The following is a 16,787-nucleotide window of genomic DNA, read 5'->3' as shown; positions in this document are numbered from 1 at the left end:
TATCTCTTGTATTTGTTAATATTATTTATTTGCAGCTTTACTTTGTATGAAATTGTATGCTTATGCGGTCCCGCAAGAACTCTTAGATATGTGTGCGATGTTAACATTCCAGCAAAGGGGAACTATTCCTAAACAAAGGTTAGAATTTGTTTAAAAATCACAAAGACTAGCGAATACCACGCGCACTTTGTCTGTGACAACATTGGTTATAGCAAAATATTATTACATAATATATCTTAAGATTGTATTTTGACAAAAGTTCGCAATTTTAACTATATTAGTATAATATCCTTCTCACCAATTTCGGCTACGGCGGCTAATCTCAAAGGAAACAAGAAACGAAGAAATGGAGTCGGTACAACCTGTTTATATATTTCTCAGGAAATACTAATAAAATAATTAAAATATTGGACAACATCACATACATTACTCTGATCCCAATGTAAGTATCTAAAGCACTTGTGTTATGGAAAATCAGAAGAAACGACGTTACCACAAATACACAGACCCAAGACAACATAGAAAGCTAATGAACTTTTTCTACATCGACTCGGAATCGAACCCGGGACCTCGGAGTAGCGTACCCATGAAAACCGGTATACACACTACTCGACCATGGAGGTCGTCTAAAGGGAGACCAGCCAACTGCGTCGGACATATTATAGTGCACAAGTGTGTCCACAAACACAGACGTATTTCCTATTCCCTCACTCTCATAATCCGATGAGATGCTGGCGTAGAACCAACAGCTTTACTAGCTCTCCGAGGCACTCGAGTGAACTTACAGACTCTAGGCTAATTTTGATAATTTATGATTGATTTTGATTGAAAAAATTCAATAACCTTTTACAGGCCAGACCTAGGAGTGTACCCTGGAGCCCCTAGACAAACGAGGCAGACGAAAATGACAATGAAAAAAATATATATGTACAAATTACATATTACATACATTGAACTTAATGTTATTCGATTAAAAAAATACGCAGCAAAAAGCGTGAAATTCGTTTTTGGGTCTACCTAGTTTAAATAAGCAAATTAATTCCGCGCTTCCACTGGCTCACTCACCCCGTACAACCCAACAATAACAAGTATTTTATTTGGCAATAAAATATACTGTGATGAGTTGTACCCAGACTTACAAAATACTTATCTATAAAGTGGATTATCTGTATGAAAATAACTGCAGAATTGATAGTTCTTCTCGCTTAAATCTATATTCTGAACTGTAGTAGCTTTCACTGAATTAATCTCATGAATGATTCAAAAGTACTCGTAACGGCCTTTTTTTTTACGCTGGAAAACGCATAACGCGTTTCCCCCACATGCTGTGGGGGGGTATGTGGGGCTCGACGGCGCTGGAGGCGCCGGAATACCCACTAAAAAACCAGCGGTACCCACTCCGTATTTTTGGGAGACGTCACGGGATCGCTTGCGCATACTATCGTGACGTTACTCGTAACGGCCTACTTGAGTAAAGTTTATTTTTATCTTCTGCGAATATTAATCGGTGCGTTCGCATATGTTTACTGAAAAATCTTCGTAATCTCACATAGAAACACTATTCGCACACGCAGACAACAAGCCACATAAACCCAGCTCACGTCATATTAAATCCTTATCAACACCAGCGCTGTAGAAGCTATTCCAGACTGCATAAATTCTAACGGCGTAAATGCTTCGTTTATCCGCCTTTGATTCGAATTACATGCATTTCAAATACAATATATTCTATTTACTACGACTGATGAATATATTATATTGTGAACAAAACAAAATTACTTATAATAAATTTATTACAAGAATATAAAATACTAATAATTAACAAGAAAATACTTTAATCAATTTCTAAATTGTGTCTACTGTTTGTGGTCCTAGTAAAATAAATTAATTCATCATATATTATTAGTAACCTCATTTTTAGGGTTCCATGCCCATTCGGATCTTAATAATAAGGTCCCACCCTATTCATCCGTCCGTCTGTCCGTCTGCCACCAGGCTGTATCTCATGAACCGTGATATTTAGACACTTAATTTTTGTTAAAGATGATGTATGTATTTCTGTTGCCACTGTAACAATAAATAAAACTAAAAATCAGAATAAAATAAATATTTAAGAAGGCTCGTATACAACAGACATGGCTTAATGCCGTTTTTATAGATAGTTAATACGAAACCATTCGTGAGCGAGTCGGACTCGCCCTTGGCCGGTTTTTTGTTAAGAGTCAAGAAAGAGAGTTAAGGAGGTTGTCGTTAACAGCGTCGGTAACTTCGAGTAATTGTCTATAAAAGAAATGTAACTCAAAGGACAAGAATTTGAATTTAAAAGTAGCTCAAACTCATTTCAATTCTAATTAATTCAAAATTAACTTCATTAATATTGAGGGAATAAGGAGTAAGCGGGTGTTTACAACAAACAAACAGACACGTATAATATGTGTCACACGCTTAATTAGTCTCACTCTGATACCCCAAAGAAGCAGCAACGTGCCGTTTTACTACTACTGCCACTAGTAAATTGAAATCTACTGAAAATTTAAATAAAACTTATATTTTAAAAAAAAATTAAAAATAAATAGAATATAAAATAATAATAATTACAAATATAAAAAGAACATAATATTTTGAATTTAATGAATCATGTGGTTTAATCTTTGTAAGTATCTCCGGCAGAGTCCACCACGACTCCCCCACTGTACAGGCCACTCTGGCCAACAGCTACTGACCATTCGAAAAAAAAAGTAAGTATAATTGATGAATATTAGAGAATATGATCAAATATATGCTCGTATTTTATAACATCTTAGAACAGATGGTTCGATAATGTTTTAAGTGGAATTCAAACATTCGGTGGGGTATCAATACACTAACAAAGGCAATCTCGAGGAGGGGGGGCGTTAGGCCGATCGAAAGGCTTGTCAAGCACCCTACATGCAGCTTATACCATCTGCCGATCCCTAGTAAGTAGAATATTAGCAAGCGAATGATCTCAGTTATTTGCTTTACTTTTAAAGTTGATACAATTGTAAACAGCAGGAAAGAGATGTAGTATATTAATTGGTGCACAATTTAATTGGGTTAGTCTTCAGGAGTTAGACTAAAAAATACCCTTTGTCCTTCTCATATTTACAATAATGTTAACAATTTTATTGCGCGGAACCAAAATTATTTTTTCTAAAATAACAGTAAAACCTAAATAACTACTCACAAAATCTGAGTACAATGATAGTCCCGCCGTTGTTATCGGTCGGTCAAAATCGATCCAGCCGTTTTCGAGGTAAGATATTTTTTTAGATTTTTTTTTATAAGTAAAAACAGACACTATGTGTATGGATGACATTACTTGATGATATGATTCGTTTAAATATATTACTTATTATAAATGATATTATATTTAGTCTCTAATGTAACGAGCTCATACGTCATTAGAGCTTGTAAGGCATCGGCTACACGTGTAACCGGTACTCATTTTTAATATTAACTTTCTCTGCCCCATCTTCCCCCACGTTGAAATCAATTTGTGTCTATATCAGTACATATAGGTATTAAAGTCTTATTATTAAGGAAATAAAATCTATCGAATGTTCCTTTCGGTGTTAGTTTTTAATTTGATACTCAATTGATTGAATGAAGAAATTTGATTTGATTTGAATAGTAGTTATTTATAAAGTATCGATAAAATACGTCAACGAGATAATATTAACAAATACTCACTCGATTTATAGTAAGTACCTATTTAAACTGATACCAAAAATAATAATTTATCAATTATTTTAGTAAATTTAGTTCACGACATTTCAGTAAATTCATGTACCAAGAACCCTCAAAAACGCAATTACACGTTAACAAGAAATAAGCACTTTAAGGCACAGATTACATCCTGAGAATATTAAATTGCTTAATGAGATGATTATTATTATACACCTGACCTCACGGTAAATACAAATAATTATACTCGATCTACCCAACTTTGGAGTTAAAGGAGGTCATGAGTTAAACTTATTTATATCTTAGTCATTATTCGTACTCTTCTTCATTATCATCATTACTAAAACTTACTTATTGTTATAAGTACGCAATCGTCTGTGCCTTGCACCCTCGATTATACTCAATTAGATATTATCCAAGAATAATAATATTTTTCGAGATTGTTCTTTCGCCACAACCGATTTCGTTCGCAACTGCTATTCTCTCATTTTACTAGAATTCTAAATAAGATAATTATAGTTTTTTATGTCATAGGTTGGCGGAAGGGCAGATGTGCCACCTGATGTTGGGAAGTCACCACTGCTCATAAATATTGGTGCTATAAGAATTATTAACTGAGCCCTGCATTGCGAATGCGCCATCAACTTTGGGTGCTGAGATACTATGTCCCTTTTGCATGTAGTTACACTAGCTTAGTCACCCTTCAAACCGCAACATAACAATACTAGGTATTGCTTTTTGGTGATAGAATATGTGACGGGTAGGTGGTACCTACCCAGGCGGTAGCATAGATGCATAAACTGCCACTATGAACATCCAACCTTTGGGCTATTGATATGAATTTATTGACAGAAGATGTCAAAAACCTCTTTCTTGAACTGTTCCGAAGTTAGAATCTAGCACTTCCGGATCTGTAGCTTTATAAGACTTACTAGGCAGCCGGTAAATATTACTGACTAGTGAGTGATATCTACTCGGAAAGGCTTTCACAGACCATTTCCTTTTTTTTCAAAACTTCTAAAGGTTGTATCTATGTTTACATAACACAAAACATATTTCTTATTTCAATAAAGCTATTCTAATATTATAATTATAGAAGCGAAAGTAATTCTGTTTGTCTATCTGTATGTGTGTTACAGTTTCACAGCTTAACCACTAAGCTAACTAACCTAACCTATCTCCACGTGTTAGGTTAGCCGCAGAAAACTAGTTACATATAAAGAACAAACTAATTAGAGCTAATCTTTTTAAATTTGAGATGATTAGCCCTACGTGTATACATAGCATTAATAATTGAATAGTGTAAACTTAGCTTAAGGCTACTGCGTACATGAATCTAATTTAATTTCTCCTCCCCTAGGTCTTGATTACAGGGCCAAAGCTCTAACACACTGATGCTGCAATTAGCCTTCGTATTAGCATACGGAGTATGGTGATTACACTCTCATGGTTTTACTGGTTTCTATGTCAAATCGTGGCTTTATAACAGTGTTGTCTAATTTTGGATTTTCTGCCTCGTTGGTCTAGTTATTAGTAGGTCGTTCTTAAAGTTGTGAATACCAAGTTCCTAGGATAAAATCCCGCGTCAGGCCATTATTACTTATTAAATTTTTCGGTTGAAGAATCTTCAGTAGTAGCCCAGAGTTTGGAAGTTGGCTGTGCTTGCACTCCCGTGCCTTGGAAAACATCAAAACCTTGAACTCTTTTCTAAAAGCCTGCGCTTGAATTCTTCGCGTTTGTATCCGATTGGCCGTCTCATTAAATTATTAGAGTGCATATTTGCTTGCACAAAAATAATATGTCCTGCACAGTTGATTAATCTGTCTGAGAGGCCGCCTTGACCAAAATTGATTAGAAAGACGTCAGTATAAATTATTCTAACAGACCATCTACTATTCAAAACTCAAACTCAAACTCCTTTACTCAATATAGAAGCATTGAGCATACACTTACTTATTGATCGTCAAATTAAACACTACCACCGGTTCGGAAAATAAAATACCCTAACTTGAGAAGAACCGGCGAAAGAAACTCAGCGGGTCTGTTTTTTTTTGACAATTTTATATTTACATATATTCAACATGAAAAGAAAGAGCCAGGAGGCGATCGTTTTATTCCAAAGGTGTGCCATCAATCATAAACTCACCAATTGTATAATAACCTTTCGCACACAAACGTTCCTTAACCATTTTTTTTTTAATTTGGCAACAGAGGCATTTTGAACGCTTTCTGGGGCCCTTTTGTAGAACCGTATACATTGTCCAACAAAAGAGTTACTGACTCTATGCAGTCGAGTAACAGGATTAACAAGTTTATGTTTGTTCCTTGTACCGATGCTATGAGTATCACATTTTCTTATAAAATCGTATACGTACTGAGGCGGGCTTGCGCAAAACCCTACAACCACGTGAAGAAGGTCTGTAAAAAGGATTTTACATACAGAACTCTGATTTTGACATATTTTAACTGTTTAATTCGTTTGCCTGTCTGTTTGTCTGTCCATCCTATCTAAAAAAAAAATGTAGAAATAAATTATGGAAATATTATTTCATAAGGCCAGTGTTTTTATTATCATCTATCTGTAATAGGCTTTGTGTTAAAACATGTTTTAGACACGTCTAAAGCAATCCCGCTGTCTGTTCTAGAAGCTAAAACCACGTGCGGATCTCTAACGAAGTAATTAATTTTCCTTCGCGTTACCATGTTGTTGAAATTTGTTATCTAAGCTTTTTGCTTAAATGTCTAGTTCGCGACATTTTGTCATTGGAACTTCATTGAACATTTTTATTTTTGATGATGCAATATACATTTATGACAGTCTTATAAAGTTGTACTTGACCGTTTCCCGCGACTTTCTTCGCGATATATTTACTCATAACCCATTATTTTCTACAGTGGCATTGTCTATGGGCGTCTGTTGCTGTAATAATAACGTAAATTCACCATTAAATTAAAAATATAATTTTCATTACTTAAGTAAATTCTTACAAGGACTTTTAAGTTGGCTAAATAACTGGCTTAATCAAAGCTTTCCACCAATTTAATAAAGAATATGTTAAGTTTCCAGTAGTTATATTTATTGCATGAAGATTAAAGCTTCCGGTAATTTCTATAAACAGCTAATTTAGCTGCTTTCCGCTGCAAACATTTCATTCCAACGGGATCCCATTGAAGGTCATACAGTTAAACATTCACGTCGCTCACACCGCACTCGAGTTACCCAACATTAATTACTACACATTTATGAATTTGCCTTGCATGAAGCAAAGAAAGTTTGAAACACATTTCCGCTAAGTTCACTATGAAGCCGACATTACATTTGTATGCGAAAACGCAAACACGTCATAATACCTGAAACATCAGTTGAAACGATCTACATATTTTCTGCTGCTGTTACGTTCGGTCACGTGCGGCTCAATATTTACGCGTCCGGTCGGACTGGCATATTTTGTTAGATTTAAAAAAAAAAACAAATTTAAAATATTCTTTATTCAAATAGACGCTTAAAGCGTCGCGGCGCTTCGGAATGTAGACTATACCTACCGCTCTGTATAATCACGTTGAGCGTCGCGATCGCACGCCATTCCAAATTATGGTGAATATCGTCGAAATTAATAAGTCTTTATTAATTGGTGGTTAAACGGGCATACCTGTACGCGAAGTTCGATCATAATTATAATAATCATCATTATTTAAGAGAAACACGAAAATCAACATATACTTTTTATATGTAAGTTCTTTATTCACTGTATAGCGACGATATACATATGACAGTCTGATATATCTTTTAAAAAAATACATCAAACACAAACGGATCGTGCCTGCGGAATTAGTTTAGCATATATGTACATATAATGATACAATACAACATTTTCATTCATTCATTCATTTTCATACTCAAACCGTCTGTTACGGTTCAACGCAATATATGCATTGGGTGGCTCCATTAAACTCTTAACTTTTTTTTTCAAGCAGTGGAAGCATTCACAAAGGTACCCGGATCCCTGGGATTATGTGGGATTCGTATCCACTAACTAAAAATACTACGATGGGCGTCCTCGGCACGGATTGGAAAGGCTCTGGGAGCGTGTCGTCTTCCTCAGAGCCGTCTGAAATAGGAAACGTGTCCACACCCACCTCACGCGTCCTCGGCCCCAAGGTCACGTCCTATCTTTTAATCCCTGGACAAAGGGACTGTAACTCCATTCCACACCATCTCAACCCGTCAGCGTATTAAGAATCAACTGAGATATACTTAACAATAAAATACGAAAATGTCATTTAATGATAATTAGCGTTCAAACTAATTAATTTTACAGGTTAGAATAGATACATTATTTTCATTCTCAATTAGATATTCCTATAGTTTTATGATGTAACGTAGCAGCAAAGATGATAAGAGATGTTTGAAATAACCCAGATGCAGATTAGTACATCACATGAACGCTTGGGTCGGTTGATTCGAGGGGAGATTAACACGTCTCTACTTGCATTGTAATTGTTATATTAATTTCATTGCTATCGCGATTTTGAATTAAACAATATTAAATAAAAAAAAAACACAGAACATTTTACATTTATTTATCACTAAATTAAAGTAATTAAAGTCATGGTTTTTTTTTTTAAGAATAATTATACTGTTATATTGAATGATAGAATAATTTTGATATTATATTCGTTGATGTGCATTCAGGATGTAATGTCATGTCAAAATGTCATACATGTAATTTTATACTATGATTGTATTTAATTGAAAGATTGTACGAGTAACTACTGTTTTATTGCTAATTTATTGCCGGTTCTTCTCGGTAGAATCTACATTCCGAACCGGTGGTAGCTTTACATATAGTAAAAAGGCGAAAATAGGGCGATAATTATATTATTTTCATTTTGACTTTTTGATTTTACACGTGCCTGTCAGTCGAGGTGACCCAGCGATGATGAGTGGTGAGTTGAAACGCATGCAGGAACGTCTGATTTTCCACTTAATATGTGTTTAATAAGCCTTTATTAATTGTTGATTAAACGAACTTCCTTGTACACGAAGTTCAATCATAATTGAACCTGCATTTGGAATTCTATCTGATACAGCATTAGCAGTCTTTCTCAAAATGCTATACTAACCAGTTCAATATACTATCCAAATAGATTTAATTTTTAAAGCAACCGAATCTCCCAGTAAAATTTTATGGAATAAGCAAAACCCGGTAGGCGTCCTGCCTCTGATGCTGTCAATGAAAATGTTTGCCTGTTTCAAATGCTTCCATTTACATATAAACTAGCTTTTGTCCGCGACTTCGTTCAAGTAGAAGTAGAAAAGATTTGTAAAGTATAAATACATATAATAAAGTGACTATTATCATAAGAGTTTAAATAACAAACCTTTAATCGTATTATGTAGGGACCCATAATTAATTAGTACTTGATCATTATTTTGTTGCTCCTATGATAGCTCCTAAAATATTTGTTGAAATCAAATGATGTAATCAATTAATGTTATGTTTATAAAACCTCAAGACAAACATTATTTTGTTTTATAAAAAAAAATACCATAAAAAAGGTTCTAGTGAGCAAACTAAAAAACCAAACTAGTTTTATTTCGAACTTTTGCGAAACTTCAAACGTAAACGCAGCGTACGCGACGGAAGCTCTCAAAAGGAATAACTTTCCCCCATTTTGCAACATTTTTCATTGACACTCCGCTCTTATTGGTCGTAATGGGATGATATATAATCTAAAGCCTTTCTCGATAAATCTATCTAAAGCTGATAGAATTTTTCTAATATGAATAGTAGCTCCTGAGATTAGCGCGTTAAATCAAACAAACAAACTCTTCAGTTTTATAATATTAGTATAAATTTTTATGGCGATCGAATAAAAACGCTATATAAATCAATGTTCCAACCTTATGATGATCAGTATCAACTTTAAATCTTATATATAATATTTTTTTTTTTAGTAGTATATTATGTAGATAAATGAAGGCAGAATACGTTATGTAAATAAACATTATTTCTGTTGACGGTCTCTTAATTAACAAAATAATATTTGCACGAAACGTTACGGCGTTATGGTATTCTCATAATACGTCACGAGACTACAATAAGGCTTCCATAAACAATACAAATAGTACCTGCGCTTTATGTTTGAAAGAATAGTGTTGAATATAACGAAATGTAAAGTTTTAAAACGACCCCATACAAGCGTCGTACCAACATCAATCTGATACTGTAAATAAAAATAATTTGTAAAAAAAATTAAACCAAATTCAAAATTAGAATCGGCTAGTAAACTAAATTTTAAAAAAATATATATTTTTAGGACTTACCGAAAGGCAAACAAACTTCAAAAACGGATTTTTCTAAAGTATACCTAATTCAGTACACACGTAGACAATTTTTTTGAGGTTGATCATCTCGATACGATTTTTAGTTTTCGAGACATTCGTGGGAAAACATACAAACATACACTTACGAAAATAAGAACACGTGCTTGGAAGCCTAAATGGATCATCATCAAATACTATTCAATTCTAACAATGTTACATACATACATCGCTTAAAAATGCTTTATAAACAAAGACTTCGGACCGCGGTTCACTTTTTAGTTCCTTCATGGTCATGCTCTTCGCTTTGAAACGAATTCCCTCTTAGACAATACCTAAGCCAATTCCTTTACTGTTCAAGCTATTCCTTTGTGGAAGTCTCTTCAACTTCGTCTTGAAGTAAGCTGCTTACTATCACTTGATTTACTTAATATAATAAAACAACTCTATCTTGCTCTCTGGTTTTCTTCATTATAATAAATTATGGTATCGGTATGCGGACGAGCAAATGGGCCACCTGGTGCTAAGTGGTCACCACCGCCCATAGAAAATGGCGCTGTAAGAAATATTAACCATTCTTTACATCACCAATGCGCCCCCACCAACCTTGGGAAATAAGATGTTATATCCCTTGTGCCTGTAATTACACTGGCTCACTCACCCTTCAAACTGGAACACAACAATACTAAGTACTGCTGCTTGGCGATAGAATATCTATTAATAAGATTTTATTTTTATAAATAGCCGGCAGAGAATGTCCTGTCTGTGTATATATTATGTTCTAGAAGAATCCGTGACTTCGACCGCTTGAAATTCCTTGGGGTCCAAGTTTGTTACATACCAAATTACTTCAATTCAGTGGTTTATCCTTGAAAGCCTAACAGGCAAACAGACAGAAGTACTTCCGCATTTATAAGTAAAGATGATGTACATAGGTATCCATTGTCACGGCGATAGGTTGAACTGAACGGTTTAAAAGTTGATGTGATGTACATTTAAAGTTACAACAAAATGTATTAAAACTGTATTTAATAAAAAACAGATACATATTATACGTCCCCACTTTCATTGTTATCAGTCAAGCGAAGGCGAACTCTATTAATCCCCTGATAAACCTGGTTGGGGTAGAAGAAGAAGTACAAAAGGTATTTTTTGAACTAGGAGCCTCCTTGGGCGTGAGCAGAACCCACTAAATGTTCAATACTATTGGGTGAATTGTTTAAGAATAGATGATAAACATTTATTAATATATATAGCTGTACATACGACTGTAGCTTAACAGATTAAGGTTCTATACTTTACCAAAAACTTACGTAAAAATGATCGCAATAAGGCCACCTCCCTATATCTTCCTGGAATTTATTCTATGTGTAAATTTCACTGATGTATATTGAATATTATTTATTGTTTTGAAAACCGTCCGCAGTTTGATTTTAGAAAGTGGTATTTATTGCTATTTGATATACGCGAATAATTTATTAAAGACTATGCGTTGTTTAAATTGCCAACCGGTCGTAGCAGTAGTTATTCGATAACGAAGCGATACCCGAGGGATGAGAGATCAATTTCATTGTGATGCAAATTTAAAATCATATAACATGACAATTACTATCAATTTTACCGAGAACCCGTGATCGCTTTATAGCAAATATATTCAACTCTAACGTCTGATAATAAAATACAGAACATTAATTGGACAATCGATAAATAGCACCTTAAAGCTCTGTGGGACGCTACTCCATAAGGCAGTAAATATGATTGTACCTAATTATTATAATAATGACACACTACACTCTAATGTCATGTAATGTTTATAAAATTAAAGGAGTACAAGTAAAACTTAACTGGCTTAAATATTTTTTTTCGTTTTAGGATGGCAGACGAGCAAATCGACCACCCGGTAGAAAGTGATCACCTCTGCTCATAGACACTGGCACTGCGAGAACTATGCACCATGTTCTATCATAATATACTACCGACCAATATGTCTAAGATATCGTATATCCCTTTGTGTTAGATTAACACCGACTTAATCATCCATCAAACCGTAAAATATCAAAACATATGCGTAGGTATCACACGACGGTCCTATTAACAACTTTATCACACTGTATGTTATTTGCACGAAAATACACACAGTATTAAAGAAATAATTAAATATCTTAACCTAATAAAACAAATAAAGCGTGAACTGTGAACACGAAACACATCAAAGGCAAGAAACACGAAAACATTAGCATTGCAAAAATGTTTAACGTGAAATCACGTTACAAAGTTAAGCTTGTAAATCATTGGCATTCATTTATTTTAAAACATGAAAAGCGTTATGAAATAAAACAATAGCAGGCGAGAAAGAGTACGCTGGTACAGGGAGAAACGTAAGAGCTAGAAAATGTGACTTCGCTGTCTGGACTTTGAAAGCATTCATGGCGATGATGATACTTTATTACAAGTTACTTTGGAAGAGCAATTATTCCATTTGGTGATCATAATGGTCGAAATAAGCTATGATGTTTGCGTTTTGTATAAAATAACATTTAACAGTATAACTGTAAATAATATAATAATGTTTTAGTGTGATTGAATGATTGCTAACATTTTGATCGATGGTTTTGTATCTATAACTATAAATTTACTTTTGAATAATTACAACACTGAGGTGGAAACTAATCTTCGTAATTCAGACAAAATGTCATACTGAATGCTGTTATAATAATATGTTTCTTCTTAAAGGATAAGTAACTAGCCTAGCCCCCGAGAAAACCTTTGCATAAGGCATCATGGTCCTCATTCTTATGTATATTAACTAAGATCTTATAAAGGAATAGAATGGAAGCAATATTAAAAGCAATTATTATTGTTAAGTTTTCGTTAAATGCTTTCACAGCCAAATCAAGAGAAGCGTTAAGAATAGAAAACATACATACATTTCGCACGTACTGATCAAATGTCCTCACCGCAGTCCTGCCGAGCAGCAGCGCGTCCATCTCGCTCTCCGGCACCGGCACCACCGCGACCGTTGGCGCCGGGCCTGCCTTCACCGGCACATTCATTTTCCAATCTTATCACTTCACGCTTTGATACAAAATCCCGTCCTCTTAAATTTCCAGCAGTACTTCCGTTGTTTTATTAATTTTCAAACGCTTACAACTCACTTTAAATTTCACGATCATTTGGATCTAAGTAACGTATCGCATGTCAATTCGTTTTTTCACATATCACTTAGTAAATTGTCAATTCCATTAATTATTAATATTTAACAGGTTTCCGATATATAAGTATTCCTACAGAAAATGTTCGATTTACTGATTTAAATATTTTTATTGCTAATAAAGTATTTCAACACACGATACGTTAGACTAACTTTTTATGAATTTAAACATTTATAACATCGCTATACAAACCACCGCTCTCCCTTTTCCTAATTTGATTAAGTAAAATGTATCTATTTATTTATTTAATATATTATCAGTTAGTTATTTATGATAGGAGATATTAAGACATTTATTTTTTAGCTAAAACAAATGTCTACAGCAATGGGAATTTTTAAATGATAATATCTTCAAATTGTCATGTCCATAGAAATATGTGTAATGTTCGACGATTCACTTTTTAAATCACTAGAAATTAGTCACTGCATTTTCTTTCAAAAACAATTTCCATTTAATACCTTAGACGTATCGAACATAAGTATCAAGGAAGTGACAAAATAAAATGCGAAATGTTTGAATATTTTTCTGACACAATCTACTATTATTTCTGAACTGTCTATGTTCTTAGCGTGTTTATGTTAATTTATTGTTTATATATTCGATCACTATTAACTTTTAAATGCTAAACGGTTGGGTCCAGGTCGTTTATTTTAAATGAAACACATATTATTTCCTTGTCTTTATCTCAAACGTCCGTTTCCTTCCTTATCTCCGCTTCAATCTGCCTCGTTGATCCCGTTTCAGTCTTGACTGTCGTACGTGATATTTATATTACTTCAGTTAGTGTACATATTTTGGAATGAAAAGATTTGGTCCATAGTAAATGATATAATATTTTATCTAGCACTTATATGATGTCATGGAAACAATGTGTTTAAAATTATATACTTTTATGTGATTATTCAAAATTTTAATATTGCGATTCAACTTAATCTTGACAAAGTTAATTTTTTAATCTTTTACCTGATATGGATGCTTGACACAAAATATCAGATTAAATATTCGAGTTTAAGAGTTTAATATTGATACATTAAAATTTTTGCGCAGGTCTACGATAGACCCGAAAGAAACCTATCCACAGTTATTTTTAGTCGATAACATATATTCGCAAGATAATCGAGACATTTCGATTTTAAGTCCATTAAATTCAATGACATGACACTTCAATGGGCCATATTTGACGTTCACGCGTGCGTCCAAATAATAATTTCTTGCAAGGTAACGGTAATTCGTATATTTATATTTGTTTAATTGTATTTATATTATCCAAGCGACGCCAGGCTTCCATCTAGTATTTAATATTTTTGCTTATTTTTATTATTATTATAATTTGATGTATCATTAATTCATCGCCATTATCTAACTATAAATATAGTTTGTTCGTAATTAAATGATTATTCAATAAACTTTATCCGTTTACGAATCGTGTCTTTCTAAGTTAGCGAGTTTTCTATTACGAAGTTATCTATAATGTGGTAAAAACTGGACAGGACTGGAATGATGAAGTACTGTTTAACGCTTAAAAACTTTATTCTCATTCAAAATTACATTGTCACTTGAACATACGGATAAACTTCTATTAGTTATATATGTCGGTTATTTAAACAAAAACATAGCACATTAATATAGATTATATTTAAAGTTTATGTAATCATTCCAAGTTACCAAAGCCAAACAAAAATTGTATCTTTGTTCGTAAGTAAATAATTTAACTGTTATGAAGGTATCAGGTATGTTCTGAGGTATCGTTTTATCTTTATTTTATGAAAATTAATCCAATCTATTGTAAGTAATAAGAACTTAAAGCTTACGTATATTTTTTTTTTATTGTTTGGTCTTTATCACGTATTTAACTCGAATAAATCGGCGCAGCTCAGTTAGTTTGGAATAATCTTGAATTGTAGTTTTAAATTGTGTGACTGGCAAATGAACCGCCTAATAAATGGTTATCATGAGCCTTCCTTACGTAGTGCCCGTATTTACATTGGCTCACTCATTTTTCTAACGGAACACAACAATACTTAGGATTCCTGTATGGCGGTAGAATACGTGTTGAGTGGTTGAAACATACACCAAACCCAAAGACAAAATATAGAACTGTGAGGCAGATTATGTATTTTAATTAATAAAGCAAAAATTAATCCCAATTAATCCCTTTAACATATTTTAAATAGCCCTCTCTAAACAGATCCATCAGAGCAGAAGCACTCAAGACCACGCTCCAGTACTTTTAAGGGGTCAATCAACATTACCGCATGTTAATTAGTACGAGGGAATTTGTGGAGGGGGGCGATATATTGTTAATTATGTCATTTAACAAAATACAACTGAATGTTGGCTTTATATAAAATTGTAATAGAATCGCCAATTTACGAAACTTAGGAAAACTTAGAAGTGTCTTTATTTTGACTTGTCCAAAAAAATTGAAGTAAATGTTTGAGCTGTTTTCAATATTCTATGGCAATTTGAGGCAGTGAAGCAAATCTTCCACCTGATGATAAGTGGTGACCTTCACCTACACTCGTACTTTTGGAAATGTTTTTATTTATCCTTCAACGCTAATCACCGATGTCAAATCAAATATCCCTTGTGCCTGTTATTACACTTGCTCACTCAGCCTTCAAACTACACAACTATTTGGCAGAAAATAAATGCGTAAACTAATATCCGTTATTACAAACGAGCGCTATTGTTTAAGTTGCATCAAATGGGAGGTATCAAATGCCAACTGGAAGCTTTATTATTTTGTTGATATACTAAGAACTAGTCGGTGTAATTTTCATTTCAAAATTTATATCCAAAACTCTGCTGTTTAATAAACTCACTAGCAGACAGACCAAACTTACATTAAGGACAATTTTCAATCAGTTAGTATCTAGCATATTTTAGTATTCTTGCTTTCATTAACTAATTAATATTAATTTAAAAACGCAAACAAAACGAGTGGAGAACTAAAATTTCAGAGCAAGTTTCTATAGCCCATAATCTGAATATCAGCTATAAAAGTTAAGCTATAATAAGTAGTGAGTTAGAGTGTATTAAAGTTCTGGAAAAGCTATTCGGATGAAACCGACGTATATATTGATAAATATAGTGTGTGTACGACAGACGGCTACGTGTTCGTCACAGGTGAATATTACTAACATTGTATAGTCCCTGGCAATCATATAGAACTATCACTCGAATGTGGTTAATTTGCATTTGTATATAACTTACAAAGAAGTGATATGACCTTTGTATAATTGTATAACTCTAAAATCTTTGTAACGCTTTAATTTGTTCTGTTCTACGATATTATTTGACTAACTTTACATGAAGGCTAAATAAAGTATTTAAATGAATGATGTACTAAAGTACATTCGCAACTTTTTCATATTTAATCTGAGGAAATAAAATATCAAATATTCTATATTATGTTTTCGGTGAGATTTAAACGTCAAGGATTTCATGTAAAAATCTACTATGCACGTGCAATGAAAACTGAATTGAACATCGCCTGCATGTAATCCTGTTATAATTACAAATGGTACTATTATGCATAGTAA

At 33.5% G+C, this 16,787-nt stretch overlaps 1 protein-coding gene across 2 annotated transcripts in view; it reads right to left on the bottom strand.

Moving 5' to 3' along the window:
• Window positions 1–16,787, bottom strand: part of LOC113399525 (uncharacterized protein) — a 463,929-nt gene that overhangs the window by 431,951 nt on the left and 15,191 nt on the right. Inside the window, exon 1 of one of the 2 annotated variants that reach the window (XM_064218925.1) lies at window positions 12,958–13,149. The exons of the other annotated variant lie outside the window; for it this stretch is intronic. Within the exon in view, the coding sequence (XP_064074995.1) occupies window positions 12,958–13,083 (126 nt within the window). The 5' untranslated portion in view covers window positions 13,084–13,149. Of the gene's footprint in view, window positions 1–12,957; window positions 13,150–16,787 lie in introns of those variants that run through there. 2 annotated transcript variants of the gene reach the window in all.

This window comes from Vanessa tameamea, chromosome 25 (assembly GCF_037043105.1).
Source record: "Vanessa tameamea isolate UH-Manoa-2023 chromosome 25, ilVanTame1 primary haplotype, whole genome shotgun sequence".
Taxonomy (NCBI): Eukaryota; Metazoa; Arthropoda; class Insecta; order Lepidoptera; family Nymphalidae; genus Vanessa; species Vanessa tameamea.
Note: the sequence above shows the minus strand (reverse complement) of the source record. Positions and strands in the feature narration are given on the sequence as shown.